General features: G+C 33.1%; 1 protein-coding gene and 1 long non-coding RNA gene across 2 annotated transcripts in view; one reads left to right on the top strand and one right to left on the bottom strand.

The window, feature by feature from the left end:
* Positions 1-261: 261 nt before the first annotated feature.
* rapgef5a (Rap guanine nucleotide exchange factor (GEF) 5a) overlaps positions 262-18,231 on the bottom strand; it is a 110,267-nt gene continuing 92,297 nt past the window's right edge. Inside the window, exons 14-26 of the mRNA XM_073931369.1 lie at positions 17,886-17,977; positions 15,715-15,745; positions 11,857-11,935; positions 11,510-11,659; positions 10,809-10,906; positions 8,704-8,826; positions 8,315-8,493; positions 5,974-6,064; positions 4,490-4,540; positions 4,291-4,378; positions 3,466-3,530; positions 3,339-3,393; positions 262-1,148 (exon numbers count right to left, since the gene is read on the bottom strand). Coding sequence (XP_073787470.1) covers positions 1,030-1,148; positions 3,339-3,393; positions 3,466-3,530; positions 4,291-4,378; positions 4,490-4,540; positions 5,974-6,064; positions 8,315-8,493; positions 8,704-8,826; positions 10,809-10,906; positions 11,510-11,659; positions 11,857-11,935; positions 15,715-15,745; positions 17,886-17,977 — 1,221 coding nt within the window. The 3' untranslated portion in view covers positions 262-1,029. The remainder of the gene's footprint in view (positions 1,149-3,338; positions 3,394-3,465; positions 3,531-4,290; positions 4,379-4,489; positions 4,541-5,973; positions 6,065-8,314; positions 8,494-8,703; positions 8,827-10,808; positions 10,907-11,509; positions 11,660-11,856; positions 11,936-15,714; positions 15,746-17,885; positions 17,978-18,231) is intronic.
* The window catches only part of LOC141378978 (uncharacterized), a 19,495-nt gene continuing 2,221 nt past the window's right edge, over positions 958-18,231 (top strand). Inside the window, exons 1-2 of the long non-coding RNA XR_012394837.1 lie at positions 958-1,155; positions 10,800-10,930. This is a non-coding gene — a long non-coding RNA (uncharacterized lncRNA). The remainder of the gene's footprint in view (positions 1,156-10,799; positions 10,931-18,231) is intronic.

Here is an 18,231-nt window from a genome sequence, read left to right as displayed (position 1 = left end):
GTTCATACCATTTTGACTGATTGAACAAAGTGCAATAAAGTAAATAAATAAACAAAATAATTAATTTATATAACAACTATGCATTGTATCTGATATTATTTTACAAAAATTGAATAACAGTATAAAATAATAAACAATTTTTGTGGTAAAACCAACTGATTTGATTCGCTTATGTGAATCAATTCAAAACATCCATGCTCAATGAATCGACTTAAGTCTTAAGAAATATTGCTGTTATATTACAATATTACTTTACAATTTGAATAGCAAGATGTTTATTTGGTGTGAATTACAGTTCCTTCAACATTAAATTAGCCTTTAAATTAATTTCTATCAAATATATAAATATTAAAATGAACTGCACACAGTCAAATATTAATTAAATGTATTAAAATATTAATTATATGTTGCAGCCAGAAGGGCATCCACCACATAAAACATATGCCGGTAATTGCCGGTTCATTCTGCTGTGGCGACCCCTACGAAATCAAAGAATAGTGAATGAGTATTAATTATATTATAATCTGGTTAAGATATCGCCCAGCCCCAGCGATCACAAGAGTTCAATCCATATATAAATATGAGCTCCAGAGTGCTGGTAGAAGATAATAACATCAACAAAACAATGCTGAAAAAGTTCACACTCTCCCTGCGGAAAGGAGAAGCTTGTATCGATTTTTTTCTGACATTAAGAAACAATATTAACAATAGGAGAACGGCCTGCTCTCACTGTCCTCCTGCTGATTTGGCTGTGAAAGAGCTTGCCTGCTGGAATAAATACACACGCATCCACCAATGGCGAGTGAGCGGCCGCTGTGATTGGTCAGTTTGTCCAGTGAAGGTGCTGTTTTGTCCAATAGCAGCTCAGCCGTTAAGTGAATGTCCAGTAGGGAGTGCTGTTTCTCTCTCTCTTTCTCTTCAGTGTCTATTTGAGCATCCAGCAGGTGGCGCTCTCTCCTTTCTGCTTTTCTCTCAGACTCTAAAAGCATCAGTTTGTCCTTCTTTCTTGTCTCCCATCTCTCTCCTCTTTCAGACTCTGGGCTCCAGTCTGTGCGAGAGCTCAAACAGAGTCTGCTGATTGTCAATGATGTGGAGGTAATGGACGCTCGAGCGCACTTCAGCACTGTCAACCGCCGAAAGCTCGTTTCCTGACAGGTGAGTTACAAGCAGAATTAATACATAAAAAGAAACAGAATAAACATTTAAATAGATGCATTCAGGCAGTTCTGATGAAGAAAAGATTGATGCACTGCTAAACTGCATGCAGAGCTGGACCCCTTTTAATTAAAACTTAAATTGGTGCATTGATACAGACTATTTCTAGACAAAGCATCACATATTTTTAATCTAATGAATAAAAACTGACTTTAAATCAATCATTTTAGTCTTTTTATAGCCCACTTATTAGTATTTTATCAATAAAATAGTATATCTGTATGAATGTTGTTAAAATACATTTGACATGTTATTTTTAATCATTAAAGGGTTAGTTTACCCAAAAAATTAATATTTACTCACTATTTACACTCTCTCAAGTGATTCTAAACCTTTATAGTTTCTTTGTTCTGTTGCAAACAAAAGAAGATATTTTGAAGAATGCTGAAAACCTGTAACCATTGACTAACATTGTAGGAAATACAAAGACTATGAAAGTCAATGCTACAGGTTCCATTTTTCTAAATATCTTCTTTTGTGTTTAGCAGAAGAAAGAGACTCTTAAAGATTTTGATACTGGTAAAAGGGTGAGTAAATCATGACAGAAGTTGAATTTTTGGGTGAACTGTCCCTTTAACTCAATATTGACCAAATATGGAGTTACTGCACTTCACTTTATGGCTGATTACTAGGGCCTGACAGAATCTGCGGACGGTTTTTGTTATTTACTAAAACAATCTGCGGATTCATGCGGAAATATTTTGGGTGTATCATAACTAAAAACTAAACAAAAATAAATATATTTTTTAAATATAAATATTTTTTTCATATTATCTCTCCCCAAGTATTATATATATATATATATATATATATATATATATATATATATATATATATATATATATATATATATATATATATATATATATATATATATATATACATACATACATGTATTATATATATATATATATATATATATATATATATATATATATATATATATATATATATATATATATATAATATATATATATAATATATATATATATATATTACTTAAATATGAAAACATTTATTAAAATATGATTTTTTTTAAAAACTAACTTAAATAAAAACTTGATATATGAAATAAAAATAAACCTTTTTAATTTTTATTTAATGTTTACAATACAAATCTATCTAAACATTCACTTATTTGGTAAACAAAGCAAGTCTTTTACATATCTACTAAAAGACAGAAAATATTACTTTACAAACTATACTGTTACTAAATCATATGTTTATATTAGTCAATAATACTACTGAAATTCATTTAAATTTGAACTTAATAAATGGAAATGTACAAATATTTACACCAGTCATACTCAATGATGGGCTTAAAATCTGCGGATTTCTGCGTGTGCAGATTCTGTGTGGGTCTACTGTTTATCAATGTGATTTTAGATACTGTATAGGTATACTCTTTAAATAATGTTATCAGACTCATGATGTTTAAAAATGAAAATATCCATTTAAATGTATTATCTCTCCCTAAGTGTGTGAATTATATTATATTAATGGTATTCTAAACTATTATTAAGAGTAACAACAACAAAAAAGCATGACAAAAATAAAAATATTAAATTAAATGTATTATTTTTCATATTATTTTCCCCCTAAGAATGTGTATTATATTATATTAATGGTATTCTAAACTATATTTAGAGTAACAAAAAAAAAACGTATGTATTAAAATGTATTATTTTCACATATTATTTTTCCGTAAGAGTGTGTATTACATTATATCAATGGTATTCTAAACTATTATTAACCCTTTATAAGACCCACATTGAAATACTTATGAGGAAAAAAAACTGTCACTAGGATTAAAAAATAAAAATACACACATATATATATATATATATATATATATATATATATATATATATATATATATATATATATATATATATATATATTTTTTTTTTTTTTTTTTTTTTTTTTTTTTTTTTGATAAATTATATATATTTTATTATCAATGTAAATCAAGTTACCATACATATTTCCTTGCACAATTAGGGATTAATAAATAGTAACTTAACACATAATGACAAAAATGTTAGAGTAACAAAAATTCCTCCACAAAATGAACCAAAGAGCATCTGATATTAATATGACATCTGTTATAAGGAGAGACTGACCTGTCTGATCCATCTGACAGTGGCGAATGAGTCGGACCGTGTCTGCGATCATGTGCTGAAAACACACACATTAATCAGTAACTCATCTGAAGAGTAAAGGCTGAAGACACTCTCTAAAAACACTCACCAGCTTCTCAAAGTTCACCAGGTTATCGTGAAATGTTTTGTTCCCCTCGTGGATGAAGGTGATGTCTGAAAAACAGCAGAAATCACTTTTTTTATTTAAATTTAAAGACCAAAACCCACCAAGAAATTCACAACATAACCTTTTTTCAAGCAGAAAAGTAATAAAATTAGAGAACAAGATTCAAAACAGTGGATTTAGGTTTAAATTATTCATTAAAATTGATGCAATATATTTCATGTTAATTTGCGCTTAAAACATTTTGCCACTTTGCCCAACTCTCATTTGTGAAATTTTCTGCACAGCATTATGGGTAATGTAGTTTTTAATGGTATATATTTTAATGGTAATGGTATATATTTAATAGTTAATAATGGTATATTAGTTAATATATTTACTAATTAAGTATCAATAATCTTGTAAAGTATTTAATAATTGTAGTTCAACATTAACTAATGCATTATTAAAATACAAAGTTGTGCTTGTTAACATTAATTAATGCACTGAGTTAACATGAACTAACATTATTTAACCTAAATAACATCAACTAACCATAACAAAGATGAATAAATACCGTAATAAACATATTACTAATAGTTTGTTCATGTTAGTGAATACATAATGGATGATTATTTTAAAGTGTTACTAAAACAACAACAACAATAATAATTAGTCAAATAAATATAAACAAATTACATAAATAGAGCTCTCGACATGAGCATCCTCAAAGGTTTATCAGTTACTTCCTTACAAAGAAAATGGAGATTTTACTTCAGTAACCCAAATAATTCCCTTTATATGGTCAGGTGACAGGAAGTGTGTGTTCACCTTTGAGCAGCAGCGGCATGAAGGGTATTTTGGGCGGCTTCATTTTCTTGAAAGCGTCTCTGTAGGCTTTGTGGTTCATGGATGGATCCTGAGGAAGAGAACAGTCAGACGATTCTCTTAACATTACTGACCTCTAGCGGCACAAAAGTGGAGATGCAATCAAAACGAGCCCTATCTGTATGTGTTGTACATCACTTACTGTCAACAGCTCGAGCTCAGAGAAAAGCTTCTTGAACTTTCCAGGAACTTTCTGCAGGAAAGAGGCAGAAGTGTGTATTAGCTTTACCTGGAGATTTGTCTATAATCTCATCTTTAATTGCCACACTATTCAAAATACATATAAACCCTGCTGAAGAATCCAGCTTAAACCAGCCTAGGCTGGTTGGCTGGTTTTAGCTGGTCGACCAGCCTGGTTTTAGAGGGGTTTTGGCCACTTCCAGGCTGGTTTCCAGCCATTTCCAATGGAAAATTACCAGCAAAATCCAGCTAAAACCAGCTTGACCAGCCTGGTTTCAGCTATATATTAATAATAATTCTAATATAATAATAATAATAATAATAATAATGCTTCTAATATAACAATAATAATAATAATGCTTCTAATATAATAATAATAATAATAATAATAATTCTAAAACAACAACAATAATAATAATAATGCTACTAATATAATAATAATAATAATAATAATAATAATAATAATGCTTCTAATATAATAATAATAATAATAATAATAATAATTCTAATACAATAATAATAATAATAATATAATTATAATATAATAATAACAAATAATAATAATAATAATAATAATAAAAATATGTTTTAATAAAATTAGGTTTTATTGTTATTTATTTTTTTATTTTTTGGAAACAAAAACCTGTGAAAACCATTCTCTATTATTCTAATACTACATTCGAATACATTCCAGGCTGGTTTTCAGCCATTTCCAATGGAAAATGACCAGCGAAATCCAGCTAAAACCAGCTTGACCAGCCTGGTTTAAGCTGGATATAGCTGGTTTTGGCTGGACTCCCAGCTTGGCTAGGCTGGTCAAGTTGGTTTTAGCTGGTAATATTCCAGCCTGACCAGCTAAGACCAGGCTGGAAATGCCTGGAAACCAGCCTGGAAATGGCCAAAACCCTTCTAAAACCAGCCTGGTCGACCAGCTAAAACCATCCAACCAGCCTAGGCAGGGTTAAGCTGGATTTTTCAGCAGGGAAGCAGGGGTGCCCAAACTGGGGGGCCGGTGTCCTGCACAGTTTAGCTCTAACTTGCTTCAACACACCTGGCTGGAAGTTTTTGTATACCTTGAAAGAGCTTGGACCAATTATAAACCTTGAAACGAGTGAAGTTGAATGTAAATATAACTGTAAAAAGGCTTAAATGTTATTTGTGAATTGTTAAATGTTAATTACAACACCAAAATTATTAAAATCATGTCCACGCATTGCACGATAAGTCGATTTATTGATTATTGTGACAGGCCCAAGGATATGGTTTTGAACTTAGGCTGATTATGTACTTCCTTAAAAATTGATTCTGGGTTATTTTAACCTGTATGACCTTCAAGCTTTCACCATTGATAATCAGAAATTAATATTAGACTGATTTCTGAAGTGGCATTGAGGTGTTATGTTAAATGCCATTGTTATGATCAGCGCAGTGTTTTTTTTTTATTACCTCCCATGTCTGGTTGAGTCGGCTGACGGCGGCTGTGTTTAAGCCCATGATGATGGCGAACGAGGAGTTGAGGTTCCTCTGTGCTTTACAGCTGAAACACAAACACAGTCGTGACTCACGGAGAGTTAAAACACCCACACGCTAATTAACCTGATGAATAAAGCATTACATCACGCGATGTTAGCTGCAGACCCTCGCTGGCTGATATTAACCCACACACAGACCGTTCACTTATTCATTCTGTAAGGTTTATGGAATTAAATTCAACTGAAAACACAGTTGAGGTCAGAATTATTAGCCCATCTTTGAAGCCCATCTTTTGTTTTCTTTTTAAAATATTTCTTAAATGATGTTTAACAGAGCAAGTAAATTTTCACAGTATGTCTGATAATATGTTTTCTTCTGGAGAAAGTCTTAATTGTTTTATTTCGGCTAGAATAAAAGCAGTTTTTAATTTTTTTAAAACCTATTTTAAGGTCAAAATGTTAAGCTATATATTTTTGTTGAAAGTCTAGAGAACAAACCAGCAATACAATTATACAATAATTATAATAAATATACAGTAATTATACAATTGCTTGCCTAATTACCCTAACCTGCCTAGTTAACCTAATTAACCTAGTTAAGCCTTTAAATGTCACTTTAAGCTGTATAGAAGTGTCTTGAAAAATATCTAGTCAAATATTATTTACTGTCATCATGACAAAGATAAAATAAATCAGTTATTAGAGATGAGTTATTAAAACTATCATGTTTAGAAATGTGTTGAAAAAATCTGCTCTCTGTAAAACAGAAATTGGGGAAAAAAATAAAAGGGGGTTAATAATTAAGGGGGGCTAATAATTCTGACTTCAACTGTATGTGTGATTGTTTTGTGAGCTTTGCAATAACAACAATTACAGCAAAATTCTATAATAATAATAATAATAATAATAATTTTATAATAATAATAATAATAATTCTAATATAATAATAATAATAATATGTATAATATAATAATAATTCTAATATAATAATGATAATAATAATAATAATAATAATAATAATAATATAATAATTCTAATATAATAATAATAATAATAATAATAATAATAATTCTAATATAATAATGATAATAATAATAATGATAATAATAATATAATTCTAATATAATAATAATAATAATAATAATAATAATAATAATAATAATAATATGTTTTAATAAAATTGGGTTTTATTGTTATTTTTTTAGGAAACAAAAACCAGTGAAAAACATTCTCTATCATTCTAATACTACATTTTACAATATTTTAATACAAATATAAACTATAATATATATTAACTATATAATATTATCTTATTTAACATATTTTTAATTCCTAAATAAACTTCCCTGAAAAATTTAGAATAAACACTTAATTGATATATATATATAAATTGCATAAAGTTTTACAGTATATAAATGAAGCCCTGGTAAAAGCATTACTAAACAATCAATATCTGTCACAAATTGCATTATTACATTTTAATATTTAATGTTAAATAAAAAAGCGTTATTACATTATAATGAAATATAAACTAACATAATAATTTTTTAAATAAAATATATTCATATTATTTTATTTATTATTTTATTTCTATCACTATAGTACAGTACATTATTATGTATTTTTCAATAATAAAGCATTTTACATTTTATACACTATTTAATAGTATTTTTGTTAAGCCTCATCGGTATTTATCTAAACAAAACAGTACTTTTGATCAAAGCTGAACTGTATATTGCTTATTTTTCTCTTACATCTGTCAAATAATCTGTAACTAAAACTGTCTGGATTGACAGAAATCCTACATGTATTTCTACTGATTCACACCGGGTTCCAATCTGAAGGACTCATCCCTAAGCCCTAATCCCTTCGGAGGGTCCCTCTGAAGGGATTTACAGCACAGAAATGAGCTCTTCTGAGTTGAGTACAGTGTGTCACACCAAACAACTTGAGAGGGGTCTGGATGCAGACCTGGTGCAGTGCAATCTGAGCTGCATCCAATGCTTTTTAATGCGCTCACCTAACCCCGCCCGTCACAGTGGCGTCACTCACTCCATTGAGTGCATCGTGTCTGACATTGCATCTCAGCTTGCGTCATGAAGGCTGCATCCAGATACTATTGAACAACTTCACTGCTCAAATGAACATGCCCCGAAGTGTCCATCAGTTGTATTTTTAAAAACCTTTCATTTCAAAGGGCCCTTCAAAGGGGTCAGTTTTGAACTACACTTCAATATAGCGTCCAGGATTGTGTTTACATCGAAGTGCCCTTCGTAGGGCGATATATCCCATCTGTAAAGCACCGAGAAACTCACTGAGCAGCGATCTTGATGAACTTTTTGAGCAGTTGCACTCGTTTGCTGAGCGACGGGCAGAGCAGCACCTCAGACATCACCCACTGCTGCACCTCATTACAGCGCTGCAGCAGGAACTCCAGTGCCACCGTGTGGCCACTGCTCGCCTGACGGCTGAACGTGTAGAAGATCAGCTCTTGCTGTAAGACAGAGACAGAGGGAAAAAAAACAACATCAGATGTGTCCATACGCTGCTCTGATCAACCGGCTGGATCTACATTATCCCTTACTTGAATCACATATTCTTGATTTTATTGCATGGATGCATTAAATTGATCAGCTGACACTAATGTAGTGTTACACACAAGATTTGTATGCGAGATAAACACTGTGTATCTGAGAAGCTTCACCTCGTGGATTGAGTTGAAGAGGTTCCAGTCGAAGTTTGTAAGAGCCACAGCCACGTCCCATGTGTTTATACCCAGCAGCCTGACAGGCTTCTGGCCCAAATCTGGACATTCTGTCAGTGGCGGCTGGCAGATACACACAGATATCATTAATATCATATCATTATATATATCATTAATATCATATCATTATATATATATTATTGTGTGTATATATATATATATATATATATATATATATATATATATATATATATATATATATATATATATATATATATATTATTGTGTGTATATATATATATATATATATATATATATATATATATATATATTATTGTATATATATATATATATATTATTGTATATATACACACACACACACACACACACACACATATATATATATATATATACATACATATATACACACACACATATATATATATATATATATATTATTGTTTGTATGTATATATATATATATATATATATATATATACACACACACACACACACACACACACGTATATATTTTATACAACAGTTCTGTCTGGTTCTTAAATCTGATTGGCTGATAGCCATGTGATATTTTATATATATATTATTGTTTATACATGTGTATATATATATATATATATATATATATATATGCATATATATATATTCAAAGGGGTGAACACACACACACACACACATACACATATATATATCCATATATATATACATACATATATATATATATATATATATATATATATATATATATATATATATATATATATATATATATATATATATATATATATTTTATACAACAGTTCTGTCTGGTTCTTAAATCTGATTGGCTGATAGCCATGTGATATTTTGCCAGTAACAGCAGACAAAGCCCTCTTCACCTTTGTGTATTACTCTGCCCACGTACAGTAAGCAACAAGCAGAAGTCTACAGTTTGACAAATATTGCAGATGTTGGACAACATAATGTACTTTTGGGGCTTTTATTAGGCGAGAATGTAGTTTTTTAGATTGCAACTAATCAGTTTATTTATAAGGATAGTGAAATATATTTTGAAATATTTATCGTTTTTGAGAGAGACTGCGTCACAGCCATTAGCCTGTCTTTGAGCAGACCAAAGATGGTTGACGTTGTCCATCCACAAGAGGGCGACAGAGACCGCATAATAAGCCCTTACAGGTGAGGAAAAACCTAGCGTAATTTTAAACTACAGCTGATCAAATTATGATAAAACTGGTAAGTGGCTTTTTAAGTCGAACTATTTTTTTTATATATATTGTAGTGCTGTATTTTTAGGCTGCCATAGTGTGTTGAGTGTGAGATGGGACTCTTGGATTGTGAGATGGGACTCTAAGATTTTAAAGTCGTTAAACCGGAGATGGCCATCTGTTTCTAATGCGTCGCCTGTTTTCACTATTGAAGACTAGTTTAGTAAACAGAAAAAAAAGAAGAAATATCTGCATGTGTTCATTGTTTTTCCTTATAGCAAACGCAACAGTATTCTGGTAGTGTTTGCTTTGCTTTGGCTTTTTCGAGGTTAATTATTGGGCTCTCCTGATTGCAACAGAGAAATATTGGGAAATCTCTGCAGACTGATGGCATTTCATGCCGTTCATCCTTAGAATCTTAAAATGTGAGCTAAATCAGCTGCTTTGTCATTATTTTAGACATTACGCTAGAGAATCATTCAAACACTAGCTCTAAAGTGACGTTGGTGAGCTAGTAACGGTTTCTGCTGTTCTGACGTCAGCTGCAGATGTCAAGGAATGGCTGAAGAAAGTAGTTCCTCTTACATAAGGGTTTTGAGCCTCTCCATGTTTGATTTTCTTTTTGTATACATACGATTATTCTATCGAACTGTTGTATAAACACAACATCACACTCGTAGCAGTGGGATGTGGCTGTATATCGTCACTGGTGGGAGACCACATCTTACTGCTATGAGTGTGACATTGCTCATATATATATATATATATATATATATATATATATATATATATATATATATATATATATATATATATATATATATATATATATATATATATATATATATATATAAAATTTTCTTTTAAATTTAGTGTGTGTACCAGAATCTCGCTGAGGTCTCTTCGACAGGCGATCAGTCTGCCAGGAGCCACCAGAGACTCGGAGTAAATACTGTCATGCGGCTGCAGGACCCTCTTCTCTATCACACAGAAGAGACAGAGAGGTATAGATATTTATTCTGTCTGTCATGTGTGTCTGTGTGTACATGAGTGTGTGTGTGTGCATATGTTTGCGTCTGTGTGTGTATGTTTGTGTCTGTGTGCATGTGTGTGCTCACAGTATGCACAGAGTATGTTTGACTTTGTGTGTGAGTGTGTTTGAGTTTGTGTATGTTTGTATGTTGCTTGTGTCTGCGTGTGTGTGTGTATGTTTGTGGATGTGTGTATACGTTTGTGTGTGCGTATGTGTTGTGTATGTGCACATTTGTTTGTGTCTATGTGTGTGTGTGTGTGTGTGTGTGTATGTGCATATGCTTGTGTGTCTTTGTAAATGTATGTCTATATGCGTGCCTGTGTTTATGAGTGTGTGAGTGTGCATATGTTTAGGTTTGTGTGAGTATACAGTATCTATATGTTTGTGTGTGTGTGTGTGTGTCTGTGGATGTTTGGTATTGTGTCGGTGTGTGTAAGTATATGTTTGCGTGTGTAAATGTTTGTGTGTGAGAGTATGTTTATGTGTATGTCTGTGATTTTGTGTAATTGTGTGTGTGTTTGCGTGTGTGTAAATGTGTGTGTGTCTGAACCTCCGCTGTAAGTTTGGGCCAGCAGCATCATGTCGTCTTCACATCTGTCCATCCGCTGGGAGACGATGTGCAGCAGCTCCTGAGCCACGACTGCAGGCTTCACACGCATGCTCAGATACGAGTCACAGCTCACGTACACACGACACATCACTGACAACACACACACACAGAGAAAGAGAGAGACGGGCATCAGTTACTGCTATTCATTCGGGAGTGAAAACTGACCAAACTGATCCTGGAATCATGTTAATGCACACAAGTTTTGATGTTTTGTTGTTTGTATTTATTGCACAGTCAATGCTTAATTTTAGCAAAGCATTATCAGAATTATTAGATTGAGGTTTTACCATCTCTACTCTCGACGGGAGACGCTCGCAAAGAAACAGAGTTTTCCTTCAGACTCAGCTGCTGGTATAGTGCTTTATTCTGGAAACACAAAGGCATTCACAATTAAAATCATCTAAAAATAAAATAAAATATCTAAAATATATATTGTGTTATTATTCATTCATTCATTCATTTTCTTGTCGGCTTAGTCCCTTTATTAATCCGGGGTCGCCACAGCGGAATGAATCGCCAACTTATCCAGCAAGTTTTTACGCAGCGGATGCCCTTCCAGCCACAACCCATCTCTGGGAAACATCCACACACACATTTACACACACGCACTCATACACTTTGGACAATTTAGCCTGCCCAATTCACCTGTATCACATGTCTTTTGACTGTGGGGGAAACCGGAGCACCCGGAGGAAACCCACGCATTTTGTATTATTAGAAAGTTTCAATTCATTTTATGGAAGTCACAGAAAAAAAAATCATTGTGAATTTTTTATCACAATTGTGACTTTTATTTTTGCAGTTTGAAGAAAAATATAAATATATATTTTTATACATATATTAATAAATTAATATATATATATATTATATATATTTATATATATATATTAATAAATTAAGTCAGAGTTGCGGAAAAACCTAAAACGGCCAAACTTTGGTCGCAAATGTGAATATAAACCTAGTTTTTGGACAAATGTCAGGGTAAATCAATCTCCGCTTGCCAACTGATAGCCATTTTTGGGATTTTGCCCTCGTCATATAATCTTACAAAGATACAATCTGATTGCATAGCTTTTATTGTGCTCCTAGCCAGTGGTGTAAAGTAACTAATTACAAATACTCAAATTACTGTAATTAATTCCTTTTTCTCAGGATTTGTAATTTACTGAGTAGTTTTAAAAATGTGTACTTTTACTCTCACTAATTTCTTTAAACCTGCAGTCACTACTTTATTTTTGTGTTGTCTATGGGGATTAGAAAAATCAGTCCTGTAATTCCCGTCCAATCAAATCGCACATAGAAGGTAAATCGCCTTATAATGAACTACCTCAAGACATGGGTGACTTACAATTGCAGCAAACTGTTTTAATTGAAAGCATTAAAAGTGTCCAAGAAGATGTTCAAAATCTTTACACATTGACCCAGAGACTGTTTAGATGCATGGTGGGTTTTTTCCCCTCTCCGCTGTCGCCACTGGCTTGCATGGTTCAGGATCTGAAAAGCTACTCATCGATGAATTTGCTCTTCAGTGTTGGACTCTCAGTAATGACTTCAAACCACACTGAACTGAGCTAAACCGAACTGAACTTAAACACTAAAAACTGAACTACCCTGTTCCAGTTACTATGACCATGTATGTGAAGCTGCTTTGACACAATCTACATTGTAAAAGCGCTATACAAATAAAGCTGAATTGAATTGAATGCATGTCACTGATGAGAAGATGACGGATGATGTATGGGGACCGAAATGGCCTTAAACACCCAGCAAGCACAAGACATCAACATGATGTCAGATTGACGTTGTACCCCAATGTCGTTGCATTTTGTTTGGTATTTGCTATGATCTTGTAAAGCTGCTTTGACACAATTTACATTGTAAAAGCGCTATACAAATAAAGCTGAATTCAATTGAAATGAAAATCGGGTTGACGTCAGAACTCAATGTCAGACCAACGTCAATGTCCAACCGAAAACCAACCAAATATCAACGTCTAATGATGTCACAGCTTGAAATTGTGTTAACATTACCACTATGATGTCTATCAGATGATGGTGTTTGGTTGCCATACCTGATGAATAAATATCAGTATTTGACGTCAATATGATGTTGGTTTAAGATGTTGGCTCGACGTTGGAGTTTGGTCACTTTCTAAGGCCGTACTCACACTAGGTACAGTTGCCTCGAACCGGGCCAAAGCACGCTTGTCCCCCCTCCCGTCTCCCCCGACGGCCCGCGCTCACACCATATCGGGCCTCGGCATGCTTACGTCACCGCTGCTGCGCTGTTCAGAAGCGCTCTCTATGGCAAGCCTTTTAGCATTTAAATCTTTGTTCTGACTCCATAAATATATTTAGAGATATCTCTAATTATATTTTGACTAGTCATAATTATAATTCGACTAGTCAGATTGACAATTAGAGATATCTGCAATTACAATTGTACTAGTACGAAATCATATTGGAGATATCTGCAAATATATCATGACTAGTCATATTCCTCCATTGACTTCCATTGAAAAATATTTGCAGATATCTCTAAATGAGTTTTGACTCGTCACAATTGTAATTAGAGATATCTCTAACTGAGTTTTTACTAGTCATAATACATTTGGAGATGTCTTTAATTCGTCATATTTAGAGATATTTACAAATATATTTGAAGATATCTCTAATTAATTTACTAATAGTCGAATTACAGTTGTAGATATCTTGAATTGGATTTTTGACGAGTCAAAACTCATTTAGAGATATCTGCAAATATTTTTCAATGGAAGTCAATGGAGGAATATGACTAGTCATAATATATTTGCAGATATCTCCAATCTGATTTCGTACTAGTACAATTGTAATTGCAAATATCTGTAATTGTCATTCTGACTAGTCGAATTATAATTATGACTAGTCAAAATATAATTATATCTCTAAATATATTTATGGATAGTCAGAACAAGGTTTAAATGCTAAAACGGCTTGCCATACGCTCTCACCCAGTAGCACAGTGGAGATTTCTCTAGTTATATCCTTTCAGTCGTTTGTTATGCAGTGATATGCAGTCAAATATTTCGCCAAACAGTCCTTAGGGATGCGGGGACACGCAGTCAGATATTTCGCCGAACAGATCCGCCACTTTTGGCGCTCATAAACAATAAAGCTCTCGTGCTGCAGGAATGAGGAGGTCTGCGTCACGTCTCGCTTTCGCTTTCGGGCTTTGGTGCGTTTTGCACTCACACACAAGCGTACCGCGCCAAAGCCCAAGTGATCCGCGCTCAGGCACACCTCTTTCAACTGTGCCAGGGCCGGCCAAGTGAACTGTGCTAGAGCCCGATTCAGCGACTCACACTTCTCAAACTATCCGGGAAACGGGCCTGGGCACGGTACGGATGGTATAGTGTGAGTTGGCCCTAACAGCCTAAAATTAACCAAATATCAACGTCATTTAACGTCGTTATTAGACATCTAAATATCGTTATCTTTAGACGCTGGTTAGACATAGAATTTTGTTCACTTGACATTACAACCTAAGTCTAATATGAACCTAATATTAACGTCCTATGATGTTGTGTGCCTGCTGGGCAATAGCCAAATGCACTACAGAATGTTACGTTTACACACATCCACAAATTACATGTAAACACATGAGCTTTTCACAAGGTAATACACACTACTCATGACTACTTTTGAAAGGGCTACTTTTTACTCATACTTTGAGTGATATTTACAACAGATACTTTTACTCTACTCGCACTACATTTTTAGGCAAGTAATGGTACTCTTTCCACCACTGCTCCTAGCCAAACGACTAGGTGGAAGGATCAGAAACCTCCAACCTCAACACAGCGCATCTGTGATGTGCTTGTCTTCCTAGAGTTGATCCTAGTTGTAACCATGCACTGGTATAATATTAGTTATAAGTAGAGCATTGCTAAAAGTTTCATTGAGATGTATTGTTGGTGACTGAATGTACAGTATGTTGGATCAATTGGGTAGCTTTACATCAACAAACAAAAATGAAGTCCTGTTTAAAAGAGCTTAAGAACCTACACGACAATATTTCAGTTAATTTAAGAGTTTAAGGCCTAAAATTTAAGAGCCCGCAGACACCCTGAGCTTACTAACTTGTGAGTCTTAGTTTAATTCTCTTACCTTTTGGTGTGGAGAATAGTCGTCCACCGTACTGAGGAAAAAAAGAAGAAGGAGAAAGCAAGTTAGAGAGCCAGAATGAGATGTTCATGGCTGAATAAATGTGGAGCTGTACGTTTGACAGATGCAGCAGGAGGAAGTGAACTGATTTAACAGCTCAGACAGAGACGTGTGGGCCTGCTGTCTCCTGTGACACTCCTGTCTCGCTCTCCATTTGTCTCTGTCGCTGAACCACATCCATCTAAAACAACACTGACGCGCTAACAGAAAGCGAAAGACGCATGATTGTGTTTGTCTCGCGCCCTCGACTTTTGTTTAAGCAAGATAAATGACTGCTTCATCGACAAACCTTTTTGTGGAGAACAAAACACCACTCGCTTTCTTTCTTTGTTCTGCTTTTTTGCCAAAATATATTTATTGGGTTTAGTTTGAACCTCAGAACAAAATACATTAACATAAATAAATTATGAAAATAAATACAGAAATAAGGGACAAATTCAAATATTAACAATACATAATTAAAAATTAAATCAATAAGCAAAAAACTTGCAATTTTTAGTATGCTTCAAGATGCTGAGTGGGCTCCCCAAATAAATAAATACATAAATATTCCCCAAATATAAATAAATATATTTTCCTACATATATAAATAAACCCCTCTTCAATAAATAAATATTACCCATATATAAATAAACTGCATACATAAATAAATACCCCCAATAAATAAATAATTAATTAAATATTCCCCCTTTATATAAATGAATATATATTTCTGCATGTATAAATAAATAATTCTGCCCAATAAATAAGCAAATAATAAATAAATAAGTATTCCTCCATATATAAATAATAAAGATTCCTGCATATATAAATAAATAAGTATCCCCCAATAAATAAACAAAAAATAAAAATAAATAAATACTATCCCTTATATAAATAAATATAGTTTCCTACATATAAAAATAAATACCCCCCCCCCCAAAAAAAAAAAAAAAATAAATAAATAAAGAAGTAAAATAAGATAAATATTCCCCCATATATAAATAAATATATATTCCTGGATATATAAATAAATAAATACCCCCCCCCGCCAAAAAAAAATTTCCTTCATATATAAATAAAAATATATTCCTACTAATACAAATAAATACCCCACAAAAAATAAAAAATTATATTCCCCCATATATGAATAAATATATATTCCTGCATATATAAATAAATAAATATCCCCCCCAAAAAATACATAAATAAATATTCCCCATATATAAAAATACATATTACCGCAAAAATGAATAAATAAAAATAAATAATTAATAAATCATAAATAAATAATACCGCCAAATAAATAAATAAATAAATAAATAAATTTTAAGCGCTTCTTTCAACCTCATTTGTAAATTGATTTGGATAAAAGCATCTGCTAAATTAATAAAGATCACAAAGTGTCACTGGTGTCTGAAAGAAACAAATGAGGTTTTAAAAGTCAATTCAAAATAGCCTACTGAGAAACATTTGAGGTTTATTTATATTATATTTGTGTTGTGAACCTATAAAAAGTAAAAAACAAACATAAACCTTTATGTTTATCTCTGAATTGACCTACAGTAACTGTCTAAGTTTGCTCTCCATTCAATCGTCCTATTTGTTTTCAGTTCTTGTAACTTTTCACACATACTTCCCAGTTTTGTCTATGGATGTGTTTAAAACGCCCCCTTAAATCCTTAAACAGTGCACTATTTAGGGGAGGAGTTATTTATAATGTGTTTCCAATAAGATGGAACCCCAGCTGATGGCACTTTTAGTCTATATTCATTTCACATCCAGACAGTCACGCTCAGTTACCCATCTGCTCATCAGGCAGCCAATCAGATCATGAGATCAGTGAATCTCCGCCCCTCACACCAGTCATAAATGCACCTGCAGGCCTGTTGCCTCATTTAGCGGGATTACCAACATCTGCTGCCAAACCTTGAGGATGAGAGCCGGATCCACCGGGACAAACCTGCACACAGGATCCAGGCCGAACGCTTCCACGCTAATCTGGCTACAGTGAGACCGAGCTGATTAAAGCGACAAGTGTAAAGAGCTCAAGACAGACTCAGCACGTGTTTGTTTGGGTTTACCTGTGGAGTCCAAGTGATTAATGCTGCTGAAATAATGAAAACAAGACTCACTGTCTCCGGCGCAGAAGTTTCTGGAACTCCTTCAGGTCTTTCTCCAGTGTGGGAAACTCATAAACGTCTTCCAGCACGTATCGATACAACGTCTGCAGAGTGAGAAGAGTTAATAAATGTAGTTGTTGATCACTGAGCAGATATTTGGCAGTTCATGATCATCATAACTGACCGATGACTTGTCAACAGTCGGAGTTTGATGGCAGAAATGCTTACGGTGATGATACACTGATTAATAAAACACTACAGATGCAAAACCCAGCAACAATTCTAGATGAAATGTAAGAAATTGTTCTGTTTGTTGGTTAAATGTGTGAGTGTATGTGTGTGTTAAAGCTGGTAACAC

The sequence above is a fragment of the Danio rerio genome, chromosome 19 (genome assembly GCF_049306965.1).
Source record: "Danio rerio strain Tuebingen ecotype United States chromosome 19, GRCz12tu, whole genome shotgun sequence".
Classification (NCBI taxonomy): domain Eukaryota; kingdom Metazoa; phylum Chordata; class Actinopteri; order Cypriniformes; family Danionidae; genus Danio; species Danio rerio.
This window is presented reverse-complemented; position numbering and strand designations above follow the sequence as displayed.